We start from the raw sequence: 15,833 nt of genomic DNA, 5'->3' as shown, positions 1-15,833 counted from the left end.
GTTGCCTCCTGCTCGTCCTTGTCCGCCTTCCGTCCGTCCAACTGACCCAGTACTCGTACACCGGCGTGTCCGAGTCCTAGTCCGTCCGTTCGTTCGTCTGTCCGCTCGTTCCGTCCACCTCTCCGTCCGTTCGTTCGTGGGGACTCACACCTGAGTCTGAAGTCGCTAGTCCCGCCGTCGTTCTGTCCTCGAGTCGGCAGAAAAGAGAGAGAGGCCTTCATTCGTCCAGCAGGCGGGATCTCTGGCGTCCTACCCCCGTTAATCTTCTGCTCCAGCCTGTCGTGAGGATCCTGAGCCGTCGCGCAGCTGCCCTGAGGGGTCCTATGTACTTCGTCGGGGTGGTATGGTTGCCCGCTGCCGTCGTCAGCTCCTCGCCGCCCGTATAGATACTCTGGATCCCATTACAAGGGTTTACACCTGCGCAAGCGTTAAATTGAGCACTTGGAGCTACCGCAGCGTTCAACAGACCTTCGACGCCGCCCGCCGGTCGCTAGACACAGATTATATCAAGCCCAAGGCCCCTTAGCAAGAGAACGTCGTACGTACGAAGCAGAGAGGTCGCAGTTAAGGTAGTTATCACCGCAATTTTTTATTATGTTGTGGCTAACATGTTTTTTATATAATTCTTTTATTTAGATAATTAGATTAATATGCCGAGTTAAATACTATGATTTTGAACTGAGAGATTGGTCGTGTTCGCTACAACCGCAGTAGTATCATGAATAAGCTAGAAGCTTCTAGCGATCTGTATGTGGAGGGTGGATTCAGCTTCTATGAGGCAACAAACACTGAACATCCTCTTCAGGTTGATCGAGGACTTACTACCGAGCATTTGTACCAAGCCATGAAGACGAAAGATGTATCTTCTTATATACATAGGAAGGTTATGGAAACGCGAAAAAAGTTGAAGCATGCATGCCGGGCCAATACGACTGGGAAGTTAAACATTATAATGACGCATTTAGCTTCGATTTAGCTCACGGCTATCTATTCCACAAAGAGTGTTGGTTACAGGCAGGAAGTCGTGAAAGTCCAGGCCATGTCGACCATGGAAGAATTCTCTCATATATCCCGCCGTGTTTATCAAGATTTGGGTCGTGTGCAAGAGTTTTAATGCAGCTAAGCAATTCTTTTTCAAGAGTGATTTCGACGCTTTCAACAGAATGGTAGAACACGAAGATACTGTGATCGTAATACAGCGACCGGGGAATATTGTTTATGTCATCCCACCGATATACCACTCCGTCTTGTTGGGCTACACACAAGCCCCCCCCTGTTGAAGCAGTGGGGCATTATAGACGGATTTGTGTTAATACTCCGTAAGGACAAACTGGCCTCTTACTTATACGTAAATCAAGCCAACACGGGAAACCGTAAAAATTTGGATACGGCATGGACTCGTGTACTTGAAGCGTACTGTCGAATGGATGAACGTGTGTTGCACCAGCATCAACTAAAAGATGAGATTGAATCTTTCGTGAGCACCTTGATGCAAGAAAATCCAGAGTTTGCAGAGAAGAGTGCTTGAGGAGCATGTACAAGGAGAAGATCAAAGAAGCGCAATGCAAGTATCGCTCATGTGAGGTTGTTTAAGAATCTCAAGGAGAATATTTTTATGTTTTACTATGCTTCCTTAAGTCAATTCAAAATGTAAATTTTTCATATCTTCATCACAAATGGATTTGCGTCGATAAAAACCTATTTTTTTGTATAGAAGAGAACATGACAATTCAACGTGACGCCATTTAAAAAGAGAAGAAGAATTATTATCAATGGCATAATTAATCTAGTGTCACTAGAAAAGTTCACGTTGTTTGGTTTAAAAGAAATTTGTTTAGTTTATACAAAAGAAAGAGCGTCTCCTACAAAGAGTGGTCTGCTCCCACATCTGTAGTTTCTGGAAACCCTGCATAAGAAGAATCTGATATACTATTACAAATACGTCTTCCATGTTGAGCTCCACAACCTCCTTGAACACCCTGGTTGAATCGCCGTCCTCTACACCCCGTAACTGCGAGCTCCCCTACTGCCTTTTCCTCCTCGAATTCCTCAACCGACGCGAGCACTCTGGTTTCTTGAACTGCATCGCCAGTTTCAATGTTTAATGGAGTGGTGATAAGATTCGAATCAGCGTTCCTGTCACCTCGGTGCGCAAACCTTCGCATTTTTCCAACCATTGATGCTCATATTCCGCGTCTTCATCGCAGCAAGAAGGTGAACACAGTATGCATACTTGTAACAAGCTCTTTACGGACAACGTTTAGCCGTGTTATCCACTACCCATCCAGAAGTAGGCTGCTCCCCCCGCTCCATTCTACGCTTGTTCACTTTTCCTTTATCCTTTGCTTTCGCATAGTCAACAGCGCTTTTGAAACTGCGCAAAATCAAAGTATCCCGTGATGTGTCTCACTCTCCATGTAGAAAGCGTACATTGTATTGACGCTCAGAGAATTGTAAAATCGGCGAGTTGAATATCGTTTTGCACGACTAACCAACGTTTTGCTAGGTTGAGCTGAAATGGAAAATTCTGGACTGGTAATCGACTGGTGTTTACATAACAAAAGCAGCTTCTGGACAAGCTCTCCCATTTTTAGGCGAACTCTTAAGCTGTAGTCCTTCTTTATCAGTTTGTTGAAAGTTTCTGCAGGGATACTGGTTTTCGGATCTCGAGGAGAGGTATGGAAGCACTGCCAGTTGTTGTAGTGCGAGTCCAGCCATTGCTCTTTAAAATATATTGTGAAATTTTGTAAAGCACCGAATTCTTCCCACCGAGACAAAGACGATGCTTTCAATCGCTCGTATTCTTCCTCCTTACTGCGGCTGTAATGCATTTCGTAGATCGACCGGTAAGTCATATACACTGCAGGCTCCGGTAAGTTTTTCAGGCGGTCCTTCACATTTTTTTTATTACATGAAAGATACACATCGTAAAAGGGCAATCCATTGTTGTGGCAATAACTCGCGAGAAACCGTTGAACAAAGCGTCTTCAGCGTCACCCATGAAATTCTTGATTCGCATCGGGCGACCCACAACCAACATAATTGTGCTGCAATCGCCGACAAGGCTTGTGAGTATTAAACCTCTCTGCGCTGCGATACAATGAAAAATGCCACAGGATGAAATACCCGTGCTTTGTCTGACACCCCACACACGAAAAGCGGATTTTTGTGAGCTTAAAGGTAGCGTCCATGTGAAAAACAAAATTTTCAGGATCTTTATCCAAGTTCCGGAGAAATTTCTTCGTGGAAATAGCAAGCACAAATGGATCCTCATCCGTCCCGTCCTAGAACAGGATTGCCATCTACATCCAAAGAATATCCAAATGTAAATGATGTAGTGTCGCTAAGTCCGCACTGTATAGGAACTGTGTCTTCCGTCAAATTGAATATGTCTACCAGTTTATTCCGAATCTGAGCTGGTTTCATCGAGCTACAGATCATGGTTTTTATAGATGATTTCATTCCATGAGTCAGTGTGCGCTTCCGGGGCGACCCGATAAGGCTACTATGAAATCCATGTTCATAGAAGTGTATGTCCGTTGATATACACGATAGAACTTTGAGCCAATACGTACAGGAATCGCCCGATTCACTACAAGTAGAAGAATTGCAGAACCAAATGCGATAGCGCATTGTGTGCTCATCATAGTTTCAACGCAAGCAGTGCATCTCTTGAGCTGGTTTGTGTACGTCTTGAGGATGCATAACGAATCAATTGCTGAATCAGCGGCATTGCTTCCTTCAACTGTAATAGAACCGCTCCATATGTACTCAAACGGCATGTGGAGAAAGCCGCTCGATGAGAAGTCGTAGAATCGCAATCTTCACCGTGTCGAGAGTAGAGCAACTAAGGCGATGCTCTTCTCATCAAGTAAAACGCAATGTTGAGCCAAGGGCGCACAGGAAAACTTGAAATAGCTACTTTCAATCTAATTATATATATGCTACTACGTTCATATTTCCAAGCTCATAAATTTTGGTAACCTCACAACTATGTTTCACATCTAAGCTTCAAAATAATATACGTAGTTGCCTGGGTTCCCAACCAGTTAATCTATCAAAGCAATTTTACAAGTCTCCAGTGTGGATGGTAGAGGCAAAATTCAGTATGTATCGACTGACTTTGAATAGCTTACTTTCTTATAAACATTGCACTATCTACCCTGCGTCAGGGATAGGAAACCCACCCGCTCAGTTTATCCCTAAGGTCTTATAATTCAGGAATAAGCCGTTGGTTTCAGTTTTGATACGCACGATTCACAATTAAGCTGATGAGTTCATTCGTAAGTATTTTTTTGTTTCAAATCTAAGGCTCTCTCTCCTATGAAGCCCTCGGCAAAATAACAGAAAGACACAATACGTAAAAGTAACAATTTATTTAACATATGGTTCAGTCTGCTAAGCACGGAAATAAATTGGGGTTAACAGAAAAACACTGTTTTTCTTTATTGGCATGATATCGGAGTCTAAAATAGATATGGGAATTTAGAAATACATCTAGAAGATCAGATAAGCTAAATAAGGATTTGAAATCTCTAATTAGAGAATAAGCCGACCGATTTACAAACTGATTAGGCATTCGGGGCGCTGATCACAATAATTGAAAATGGCTGCCCAAGAGGAGTTGTTGACATGCGTGTGCGTGGTTCTCAGCGCACATCCCGCGCTATGCGGATTGCCCCATGTAGTGGAGGCTGTGAACTCGTATGTAGACCCGTCACCACGGTGGACCATCATGCGTGCAGCGCGCTACGGCTCGGTGCGTTTGCTGGATCGGTTGGCACTGAACGAGCGTCGAGGAATAATAACTCAAGAGATTAATGTGGACGAGGCCATGGGGAAGGCAGCCAAGCATGGCCACTTGGCGGCTATCCAGTGGCTACACCAGTTCCGGCCTGAGGCGAGAGTGTCAGTCTTCGTACTCATCACTGCGGCGGAGTTCGGACAACTAGATATCGTCCAGTGGCTTCATAACAACCGATCGGAGCGCTGCACGTCCGCGGCAATGGACCGAGCAGCAGCCAACGGGCATTTAAGTGTAGTACAGTGGCTACACTATCATAGAGAGGAAGGCTGCACCTACGACGCCATGACAGGTGCGGCGGAGTTCGGTCACCTGGATGTGGTCATTTGGCTCCATCACCATAGAGAAGAAGGGTGTACAGTCCATGCTATGGATCGAGCTGCTGCTAACGGACACTTGAACGTAGTGCAGTGGCTCCACGAGCACCGAGAGGAGGGCTGCTCGCGTCTGGCGATGGACTTGGCGGCCCGGAACGGACACCTGGAAGTTGTCAAGTGGCTACATGAACACAGGACGGAAGGGTGCACTGCCGCTGCGATGAATGGCGCTGCTTCAAATGGACATTTAGAAGTTGTGAAGTGGCTACATGATCACAGGGTAGAAGGCTGTACGAGCGTTGGAGTGCGTCATGCCGCTGCGAACGGACATTTGGGGGTGCTCGAGTGGCTGTATGAACACTATGGTGCTGTGTTCCAGCTCTCACAGGTCAACATTATGGATGACGCAGCTTCTCGGGGACAAATGAAAGTACTGCAATGGCTGCATGACAATAATGTGGAAAGCTGCACTACTGAAGCGATGGACGGCGCTGCAGCTCGAGGGCATCTAGATGTGGTACAATGGCTTCATGCTAATCGCTCTGAAGGCTGTACTGCAAAGGGGATGGATCTGGCAGCATGTAATGGTCATCTGGAAATTGTACGCTGGTTACACACACACTCAAACGCTGGGTGTACGCCAAATGCAATGGACTTGGCAGCCAAAGGTGGTCATTTGGACGTGGTGATCTTCTTACATGACAACCGATCCGAGGGCTGCACGTCCCGAGCCATGGATCACGCAGCAGAGAACGGTCACCTGGCAGTTGTAAGGTGGTTGCACGAACACCGTGAAGAAGGGTGCACCACAGATGCCATGAACGCTGCTGCTCGTAATGGCAATGTGCGGTTGCTGGAGTTTTTATACTCAAAACGCACCGAGGGCTGTACGCTGCGGGCACTAGATCGAGCAGCTTATACTGGCCAACTGGCCAGTGTAAGATGGCTTTTAAGCCACCTTCCCGACCAATTCGACGAACCAGAGCGTGTTAGAGAAGCAATGGAAGCAGCTAGGCGGGGTCGCGCTGATCATGTCGTCGCGTGGTTGCGAAGGCATGTTGAGACTCAAGGAGAATCTATCAGAGCAGCTTAACTGTGCTGCTGTCATGAATGTGTCTTATACGGTTACTGTACCTCTAAACTAATGCAGGAGATGCTTATTAAAACTCATACGTGAAGGATTTCTTGGCAATAAGCTCAGCGGCTTCCTTCTCCGCGTTGGGATCCAACACCGCGACAAACTCGCTGTTTATTGCCGACGGAGACTGATCCAGAGCTAAATTCTGACCCCGTTTGCCCTTGCGGGATCCCAGTCGCCGCCGACTACCAGCTTTGTTTGTAGCTCCAAACAGTGGTGCTGGTGGCCCTTGCTGTTCTACTGGACTCGGTAAATTCTGCACAAGCTTCGCGGGACTGTTTGGCCTGTTTTGACTCGGTTTCTGTGGAGCCTCCTGCGCTGCTCCTACCACATGAACTGTGTAGCTTTCCTCCTGATTATGTGGTTGCTGCTGAGGTGGTTGTCGCTCCTGAGGCTCGTTATGTTGCTGGATCTGCTGATAATTTTGCTGTCCGTGGTCTTGATGCGGTGCTTTGTCGTGAATGATGAACGAGTTGCCGTTCTCATCATACTCGACGTCCGTCAAGTGCTTCATATCCATAACGAAGCGGCCAACGTCTGCCACGCAAAAGAGAATCGATACACCGAGCGACGGGCCTGTCTTGATGACCATGTCGGGGTCCCAGACGAGAAACGCGAAGGCGTAGAGCCACGTGAGAATCTTGCAGCGCAGCACATTGCGCTCAAAGTGTTCTGGATTCGGGAAGATCGTGCTTGAGATCTTGGGACCATACACAAGCATGGTGGCAAACGCCATGGGTACCCAGGCCAATGTGTAGAGTGTCTGCAGTTCCTGTTCGGCCTGCACACTCTCATCTGGGCACTGGAAGAACGACGCCACTAGCGACGCAGATAAGTAAAACTCCAGTCCGCACACCAGCATAGCCTTGAGCGAGTTCTCGTAGAGCTCTCCCAGACCCTTAAGAGGCTGGTCCACCAGCTCTCGCACCGCCGGTGCCATAGTCGCCACCGTCGCCGCCATCAGAAGCTGAAGTAAGCAACCGGCTACTTACGCTGACTAGTAACGTACTTACACGAGTATCTCCACCACATCAAATACACAATCTGATGACTACTTAATCAAACACTACACCAACATCATATTCACACAACTCTACGTAAATATCCACATCCATCGTCAACCTGCATCAGAAGATTTAGACTCAAGGTGAAGCCATGGAGTTAGGACCACTGCAGCCGATCCTGTTGCTATTAGAGGATGGCGCCGCCATGGACCGCAAGACACTGGACATGACGCTAGCTCAAGCGCTGAGTGGCGAGGAGCTCACAGCAGCCGTTCGTGTGGCGTCCATCGCTCAATTAGACCAAATTCTAGACCACGAGACGCTTTCTGACCTTCCGCTTAGCTTCCTGCTGCTTCTCTCGTCCAAGGCGTCGAAGCTGGAGCATGTGCGTCACCAAGAAGAGATGGACGAAACACGCACGAAGCTACTGCAACAGACAGCACAGCTTCTGCACCAGATTCCCATCGCTGTGGCCGCCAAAGAGCTCAAGAAACTGAGTGTGCTCTGTGACCAGTACGCACGGCTGGCTGTGGACATGCAGCAGAGCATCAAGACCATTTTCCCGCTCAAGAGCTTCTTACAGCGCTTTTATCAGCAAGGAAACGCTGTGTTGATCCCTCTACACGCGCAATTTCTGTATTTGTGTCTGCATTCCAAGTGTTATTTCGCAGCTATGGAGATTCTAGACCAGTACGCAGCCAATTGTAGATGTACAGGAGATCTAGACAGTTCTAACCATATTTATTATGTTATCTTATGGTCAGATCGCTCGTGGAGATCCACTCGCAGTCGCATCTCGTCACGTCCGTCGACTTCTTGGGTTACGCGTACTATGGAGGACTACTGTACCTCGGCGAGAAGAGATATCAAGACGCGATGGACTTCTTTCAACTCGCTATTACAGCGCCCGCTGTCTCGCTCAGTGCCTTTGTGATTGAGGCGTACAAGAAGCTGCTACTGGTGACTCTTATTCTCAAGGGTGAAAGTGTTTTACTGCCCAAGTACACGCCATTCGTAGTCACGCGTCACGTGGAGAACCACTGCACAGCATACGCAGATCTGGCCAACGCTTTTGTCGTGGAAAAAGACTTGGCCGCGGTACAGGAGGTCGTCACGAAGCATGAAGATCTGTTTATCCAGGAAGGAAACTTCGGTCTCGTCAAGCAGGTTGTGCAGGCTTTTAAGCAGCGGAAACTGCTTCAACTGAAGCGCACGTACGCTACAATTGAGCTGACGGAGATCGCCACAGCGGCAGGTATGGCTAGCAGCGATGCCGTGGCTGCAGAGAAGATGCTGTTGACGCTGATCTCGAACGGCCAGATGGACGCCGTCATCGACAAGCAGAAGGCCATGGTGCGTTTCGTGCTGGAGAATGAAGACGGAGGTGCATATCACGATGAAGTGCAGGGCGAGGCGACCAAGAAACTGCAACAAGAGATGGAGAAGCTCGTGCTGGTCGCGTCCCAACTACGTTACATGGACGTGGAGCTCGTAACGAGTGCGAAATTCCAGTCTCGCTTGCAGAAGGACAAGGATCGACGCTCAAGGATCAACATGCACAACCAGCAGAGCGAGGAACGTATGATCGTGGAAGGGGCTAGCGGCATGGACACGATGGAGTAAGCGAACACTGGAGAAAGGTGGTCGATAATTGGTTTGCAACTTGGTTTTTGAGATACAGAACTCTATTGATGTCTAGGTTATTGCATGACGAGTGCTAGCTGGATCTTACGTTGACGTACTAACGACACAGGGTTCTTCATGCGGATCACTCGACATAATGCAGGATTACCGGCGTTGAAGACACGATAGATACTGTACGTGGAGCCGTGGATGGCAGCCTGGTCCAGCTCGTTCATACTGATCTCGAACACCCCCTTCTCCATGGTACGTGTCGATTTGACCTCGATGTACTCCACCACTTTACCTGCAGACGACAGTGTGAGGTCGTACGGGAGACCAGACTCTTCCTTCTCGTTCACCCACTCGACAGTCCTCCTCGACTCACTATCAGCGTGCTGCTGCTTGAGCTGATTGAACACGTACTCCTCACCCCACCGACCAATCGCTTCTCTTTCCTCCTTCGTCATCGTGTTAGACAGTGACATAGACTGCATTCCAGACGACGGAGGCAGTGGGGGGTAATACGGCGCTTGTTCTACGCCTCGGTTAACCGGAACTGGTGGGTATGCTGGCCTCTGCATGTCATAGTTGCCATGACCGTAGTTTGACGGTGGCAATGGCGGGTATGAGAGATCCTGGGGTCCTTGGTAGTTTTGCTGGGGTTGAGTGTATACCTTCTTCGCAGGAGCCTCCTCTGTATCGATCTCGCCATCTTCCATGTCTTCAACAGCGCGTTTGCGACTACAAGTATCAAGTGATGAAGACGTAGAGATATCGACGTTATCCACTTGAATCCACAGCTTGTCGGCTTCAGTTGCAGGTAGCGGGGGTAACAGTTGAGTCTCCACCAGCCATTGTTCTCTCATTACCGCGTTGGGTTGGAGTAAGCTGAGATACAGCAGGTTGGCGACGTTGGAAGCTACTTGTACACCGAAGAGCTTCCGACAAAGCTCCATCAACACCGAGGAGAGCGCACTCGTTTCTTCATCTCCCGTCACAGACTGCAGGTACAATGTACTCTTCGATACATCAAGGAAGCAACGAGACTGTGCGTCAACACCGCGACGAAGACTGAAGGAATTCCCGACTCGATACACCACCTGAAAGCCGTCGTGTCCGTCAACCAGCACACATTGAAACTCATTCGCCAACTTCGCTATCGACTCGTTCTCCAGTTGATCGTACAAGTGCCGGTGGTTGTGGAACAGGAATCGCTGCGCCAACGCGAACGCAGTGTGAATCTTCTCGTGGAGCGCCTCACTCGCAGGATGCTTCGTGCAAAGCACACTGACTTCGTACTGCAAGTTCTCTTTCAGTGACTTCATGCCACAAAACTCCACGAGGAACTTATGCACAAGTGTCGCCTCGTTATCGTCATTCGATACGAAGTAGCTCCAAGGGAACAGTCCAAGCACTTGGAGTTGTTCTTGTCCAGACTGCAGATCATCTTTGGTCAACTCCGTTTGATCGTTGATGTACATGTCGGCACCTGACGTCCACTGGTTTTTATCAAGCGTTGGGAATACTTTCAAGTGCTGTACTCTCCGCTGGAACTCCGATCCATCTTTGTCAGCCAAAGAGAAGGCACTAGCCCAGAATTTGATCAAGAGCTGACTAAACTTCAGTAGCTTTTTCTTGCGTTTCATGTCCAGCAAAGTCTTCGTGAAGCTTGCGAGTACCTTACTCCACGTGGTAGCATGAGTCTCAAGGTGAGAATATACTGTTGAAATCTTGGCAACACTGAGCAGCGCGTCCAGATCATCATCGTCTGCAAGAGATTCAAGCTGGACCACCTTAATGTCCTCGTCCTTGCATTGTTTATCTTCGTCACTAGCTGTTTCTTTAGCGAGAGACAGCAGCAACTTCTGCAGCTTGCGTTCGTTCTCCGTTGTTGCGTGGACTGGTCGATCCTTTGAGCTGCAGAATGCTAGATCAAAACTAGACCCGCTAACGCTCCGTACTGGCAGCCACGACGTTGACTTCAACGTCTTCTTGATCTCCTTCGTCTCCGCCTTTGATAGCGACCGCTTCTTCACCTTCTTGGAGAGTGCACACAGAAACGGAAGCAGCTTCTTTTTCCAAGCTTTAGTACTCTCAACTCCACCTTGCTGTTCAATGATCTTTTCACACAAGAAGGAGACGGAGGGCTTCCGTTGTACACCACAAACGTCCGTGAAGAACTCGCACAGTGTCTTAGGATATAGCGTTTCCAAAACAACCAGCTCTCCATTGTGCGTAGTAGATGACCACACTGCACTCTTCGTGCCAATGAAATGATGATCATCCCCACTCTTGGCTGCAACGAAGATCAGCGTTTGTCTTGTGAACATATTTGTGATTTCGTCCCTGCATTCATCAGATTTTTGGCTTTCTTCCCACAAGAACAAGTACATGCGAACCATTTGATCAGCATTCAGCGAAGACGCACAAGTTGAATCTACTGAGAGACGTGAGATAACTGGAAGCACATCAGCAACTGTCACAACGGATTTCATGCCAAGCACACGTCTGGAGAAGTCCTCGCTCTTCCAGATCATCGAGCTAAACGTAACCATAGCAGGCGTAAACAAGCGCGTGACCGTCTCAGTTGACAACCACAGATCAGTCGAGCGGTGGAACTGCTCATCGGATCCTTCCAACCAACGATATTGTCTCCAACAAGCGACAGCATCGTCCTGATCTTCATTGCTATCGGCACTGCTATCATCAATCACTCTCCAGTTCTTATCCAGGTGTTGTGCTAGACACATCGAAATGTTCCGCCTTACTGTAACATCATCCTCAGCTTCAAGCCACTCGAGTAATTGTTTCATTCCAGCTTGAGAACGTGCATCCGACACAACACTCGCAACATCAAGAAGCATCGGCAACTCGCAAACATCCACGAACAACCGCCGCCACTCTTCATCCACTGGATCCACGCCACTATCAGCGCCGGAAAAGTAATCTCCAGATACAATAGCAAGCGCGTCCTCGTCTTGATCGGACACCTCCAGTTTTGACTTAATCCACTGAACCAACTCGGCCATTTCTCCGTAGGTCGATGACAGAATGACGAACAAATTGCAGCTGTCTATCGCAACAACGCGGTCTCTGCTCGTAGCAAAAACCGTATTGGCCTTCACATCTGCGTGCATCGAGCAGTTTCTGCACGTTGCCAAGTGAGAGGCTAGGAATCGCCCGTACTCAATCACAGCACCAACTTCCGGCTTATCATTAGTCTCAGTGGGCGAGCGAAGTACTGCCATCTTGGGGAGAACATGGTGACGAATCAACTCGTGGTCTTCCATCACGTGAATTCCCACATCGTTCAACAAGAACGCACGCAGCTTTGAGCTCTTGCTAACTGCCTTTGTAACCGTATCGTCCAGAATGTGAAGATCGCTGAAAAACGCGTACGAATAGCCATATCTAGCTGTGTCACCATCCCGGATTCCCGATACAAAGAGCGAGTCGTGACTATCAGCTAATGAAACCCACTTAACACAGCCATCCACGCTGTCCTTTTGCAGTGGGAAGCACTTGATCAATCGTAATTCCTCGCGCAATAAGCTCGAGTGTCGATCTTTGCGCCAAAGTTTCGCGAGGAGTGTCAACACTTTTACTGTCCAATCCATATCGTTCTTTTCAGTCGATAGCGATAGAACTCGCATCAAGTGAGAAGCGTGAAGCTGCTCGATCCTCAACTGGTTTTTCATCGACGTCGACATGCTTTGAGAGAGAGCAGGATGCAGGAAGCGCTTGTTAAACGTCGATACAAGGATGTCTTCACTTAGTACGTCCAACATGGCCGTGCTGTCACTCGTATTGCTTCCAGCGAGTTCACTGCAGTCAATCAGCTCCGCTGGCTTGTACAGTTCACCCGACGAAGACGATAGCCACTTGACTTGACGCAGCTCACGCATAATCTCCGGTATGATACTCCGGAAAGGAGCCTGTACCTCGTTCTCCAACGGTAATAACGATAGCAAGTGTGAGATCGCAGCGATTCTCTCTGCATCTTGGAGAGTTGACACGTAGCTGCTTACAGCAGCATGCATAAGCTTGGGGAACTTGGACACCAGCCACTCGTTCCAGTCACTCCCGTTCGTGATCGCCTCTCGAGAACTTGGGATTTCAAAGTCTCCTTGAAGAATAAAGCGGAAACCATAAGACCGCAGCGGCAAGTAGCAGAAAACCTGTTGCAGTGGAGGTCGGTCTTCTGCGTTGAAATCTTCTATGGGGAACGCAAGCGCGATGTCAGTTGTGTGACTTCGGTTGAACAACTGGGGCGGCTCGAGCGTCTCCTTGACTACCAGCCACTTCTGTTGCTTAATCTCCACGCTGTTCTCGCTCTTCACTTGCGAATACAACTGAACCAGTTGAGAGTTCGCTCGAAGCTTCGTCTCCTTCTTGAGGAAGTGAAGCGTCTGTTGTCGCGCTGAATCACCTAGTCGAAGCTCTCGAATGCGTCGAAGGAAGAGCAGTACAGACGGCTCAAACGCCATGAGAGACTGGGAAATGTCATCAACTCTCTGCACCGACGCATCGTTCAAAGGCAGCACAAACGTCGTGCCTCGACGCTGCCTCCACTGCGTCGTATCATCCAGCCAATACGGCAAGATGTAGCCCATTCCAGTCCCGTGCTTGGAGTTCTTGGCGTGGAAGCAGATATGAAACCCGTTCGAATGCACCTGCGGGTTGTCCGAGACCTTGAAAACACTCTTGAAGCCGATACCCTTCTTGCCGATGCTCGCTTCTGAGTCCACCGCTGCCTTCGTCGACGCTCCCACGTCACAAATCGCTTGGATATTGGCTGGTGAAAAGCCCTGTTCGTTGTTGTAAAAGACGATCTCCTTGTCGTTTGTCAGTGTGAACTCGCCCAGAGGAACCACCGCATCGTCGTAAGTGTTATCGTCAGCGTTCTGCAGTAATTCCAGGACGAAGTGCGTACTCTCACTGTACAGCTCATCACTTAGTCGTTTAAGTGCACGCTCCAGACGTTGCTGCTGGATAAGCAGCACCGACGTCGTAGCTTCGTCCTGGATCTCCAGTCCAACACCAAACTGCTTCTTCCGGAGATCTTCAATGAACGAGCGACAAGAACTCGAGTTAGTGGTCTCTATCAAGGACACATCCTCCATCTCTTGGTCAACGGAGAATCGTGGTACGTCTGACTCGGCAGTATCCAAGACGCTAACAACCTCACTATCTTCAGCGTTGGCAGCAGCACTTGAAAGCGCACACTTGATCTCAGCAGGATCAGCACTACAATCGTCATCTTCGGTGATCGTAGCTGTCAGATTCTCGCGTATAGCACACCAGTTCTCCGTCTGGTCCAACCACAACGGCGATGAGCTCCTGTTAGAGATAAACACAAGCGCTTTCCGTTCAGTGTCACTCGTGCAAGTCTTCCAGATTTGATCAGCAATTACCCGCTCACTCGACCCAATAGCACCAAGTAGCAACGCTACCACGAAGTCTGCGAACTCTACTGGTGTCTCCATGAGAATGTCCAGCACTAAACGCTTGACGTAGTCTTTGTCCTTGGCGAAACTGGACAAATAGGCACGTAGATGAGCTTGAACGAGCTGTTTGGGGAAGTTCGCTTGGCCCTTGCACGTCACCAGCATCGACACCAAGTGGACTGCCACTTGACTGGCAGATACGCGGGTTTTCTCTTGCTGGGCTCGTGTAAGTAGCAGCTCCAGATCGGACGGCGTCGACTTCTCATTGACGCGCAGTATCACTCCGTTCAAACACGATACAAACATAAAGTTGCTGGACGGTGCATGATCAAGTAGAATCATTTCATGCACGCGGATAAACGAGAGCAGAGGCCCACACAACGGGGCATATCGCTCTTGCCAATCCATATACAACGATACATCAACCAAGAACGGACATTTGCGCAGTTTTTCAAGCGCTTGCTCCGTCAAGGCCTTTTGCACTGACTCACCTGTATCTTCAATGCTGCTATCGTCACGATTCAGGTCCAGACTGCCGGCGTACTTGACCACTGAAGCCTCTTCTCCATTGTCCGCTACCTTGAGCATCTCTTCGACACTGGGCAGTCCGCTGTCTTCATAAACACGTCCAAGCTCTACTGCAAGTCGGCGTGCTATCCACTGCTGCTGCTTGTCACTGGAAAGTGAAGACAAACTCGATGACGAAGAGATCGTAGCGCGGCACTGTCGAATAAACGGCAGCACGTCGTCAAGTTTCTCGCTCATACTGTGCGATGATTCAGCGCAATTCGCACTCGTTTCCGAAGACTGAAGAAGGTTTAGTAGCCACTTGCCAGCACTAGCTTCATTGTCATCAGAGTCGTCCAAAAGCTCTGGTAACAGCTCGAGTACGGACCGTCGTCCAGCCCATGAGATAGCATTACTCTTCGCCGTAAACTTGCTGATCAAGTGCTTTTCAAGTGACGACAGAGTCCGCAGCACATCCTTCGCAGTCTGTGGCTGACTGTCACTAGACTGCGTCTGTAAAAAGTTCTCGACTTCCTTCTTCACGTCTTCTAGCGTCACGTCCACTTCTTTGTTGAGTTTTGCGAACCTGGTGGCGAATGGATCACTCGGCATGACAGGGAACTCGTCCGGCGTCTTGGTCTCCTCATCTGGTTCAGCTTTATCCATTTCTTCGTCTTCTTCATCACTCTCAACGTGACACTTGCAAGTGCACGAACAAGTGCACGAGTCCTTGCCCACGCAGCAGCAATCGCACTCTTCCTTGTCGCTTTCAGCCTTTTCCTTCTCTACATCAACGTCCTCATCAGGTAGCTTGTCATCACTCAGTAGCAACGCGTACGTCTTGGCCATAATACTACAGATCACCCACGTCACGACTTTCAGTCTCGAGTGGTGTTTGCTCTTCTGCGACGACATTAAAAACCGCGTCAACTGGTTCCGCAGCTTGGAATCCGTCTCTGCAATCTCTTGAGAAGAAATCGGTTTACGGAATTT

The 15,833-nt window shown here is 49.0% G+C and overlaps 5 protein-coding genes across 5 annotated transcripts; 3 read left to right on the top strand and 2 right to left on the bottom strand.

Annotated features, from left to right (window-relative positions):
- Nucleotides 1–718: 718 nt before the first annotated feature.
- On the top strand, nucleotides 719–1,114 carry PPTG_23608 (hypothetical protein; the record flags this gene model as incomplete). The annotated part of the gene is made up of 2 exons (XM_008912105.1): nucleotides 719–747; nucleotides 1,015–1,114. 2 exons carry the CDS (start codon nucleotides 719–721, stop codon nucleotides 1,112–1,114), a joined length of 129 nt encoding a protein of 42 aa, XP_008910353.1.
- A 3,449-nt stretch (nucleotides 1,115–4,563) lies between these two features.
- On the top strand, nucleotides 4,564–6,311 carry PPTG_15090 (hypothetical protein). The gene has a single exon (XM_008912104.1). The coding sequence runs from the start codon at nucleotides 4,607–4,609 to the stop codon at nucleotides 6,212–6,214; it is 1,608 nt and encodes a 535-aa protein (XP_008910352.1). The 5' UTR covers nucleotides 4,564–4,606; the 3' UTR covers nucleotides 6,215–6,311.
- Nucleotides 6,215–7,221, bottom strand: PPTG_15089 (hypothetical protein; the record flags this gene model as incomplete). The annotated part of the gene is made up of 1 exon (XM_008912103.1): nucleotides 6,215–7,221. A coding segment is annotated over one exon (940 nt), but the record flags the coding sequence as incomplete, so codon positions are not given.
- A 128-nt stretch (nucleotides 7,222–7,349) lies between these two features.
- PPTG_15088 (hypothetical protein) lies at nucleotides 7,350–10,680 on the top strand. Its single transcript, XM_008912102.1, has 2 exons — nucleotides 7,350–7,953; nucleotides 8,028–10,680. The coding sequence occupies exons 1-2, from the start codon at nucleotides 7,415–7,417 to the stop codon at nucleotides 8,884–8,886; spliced, it is 1,398 nt and encodes a 465-aa protein (XP_008910350.1). The 5' UTR covers nucleotides 7,350–7,414; the 3' UTR covers nucleotides 8,887–10,680.
- PPTG_15087 (hypothetical protein) lies at nucleotides 8,907–15,829 on the bottom strand. The gene has a single exon (XM_008912101.1). The coding sequence runs from the start codon at nucleotides 15,753–15,755 to the stop codon at nucleotides 8,964–8,966; it is 6,792 nt and encodes a 2,263-aa protein (XP_008910349.1). The 5' UTR covers nucleotides 15,756–15,829; the 3' UTR covers nucleotides 8,907–8,963.
- Between the last annotated feature and the right edge of the window lie 4 nt (nucleotides 15,830–15,833).

Source organism: Phytophthora parasitica (assembly GCF_000247585.1).
Source record: "Phytophthora parasitica INRA-310 unplaced genomic scaffold supercont2.44, whole genome shotgun sequence".
Taxonomy (NCBI): Eukaryota; Oomycota; class Peronosporomycetes; order Peronosporales; family Peronosporaceae; genus Phytophthora; species Phytophthora nicotianae.
This window is presented reverse-complemented; position numbering and strand designations above follow the sequence as displayed.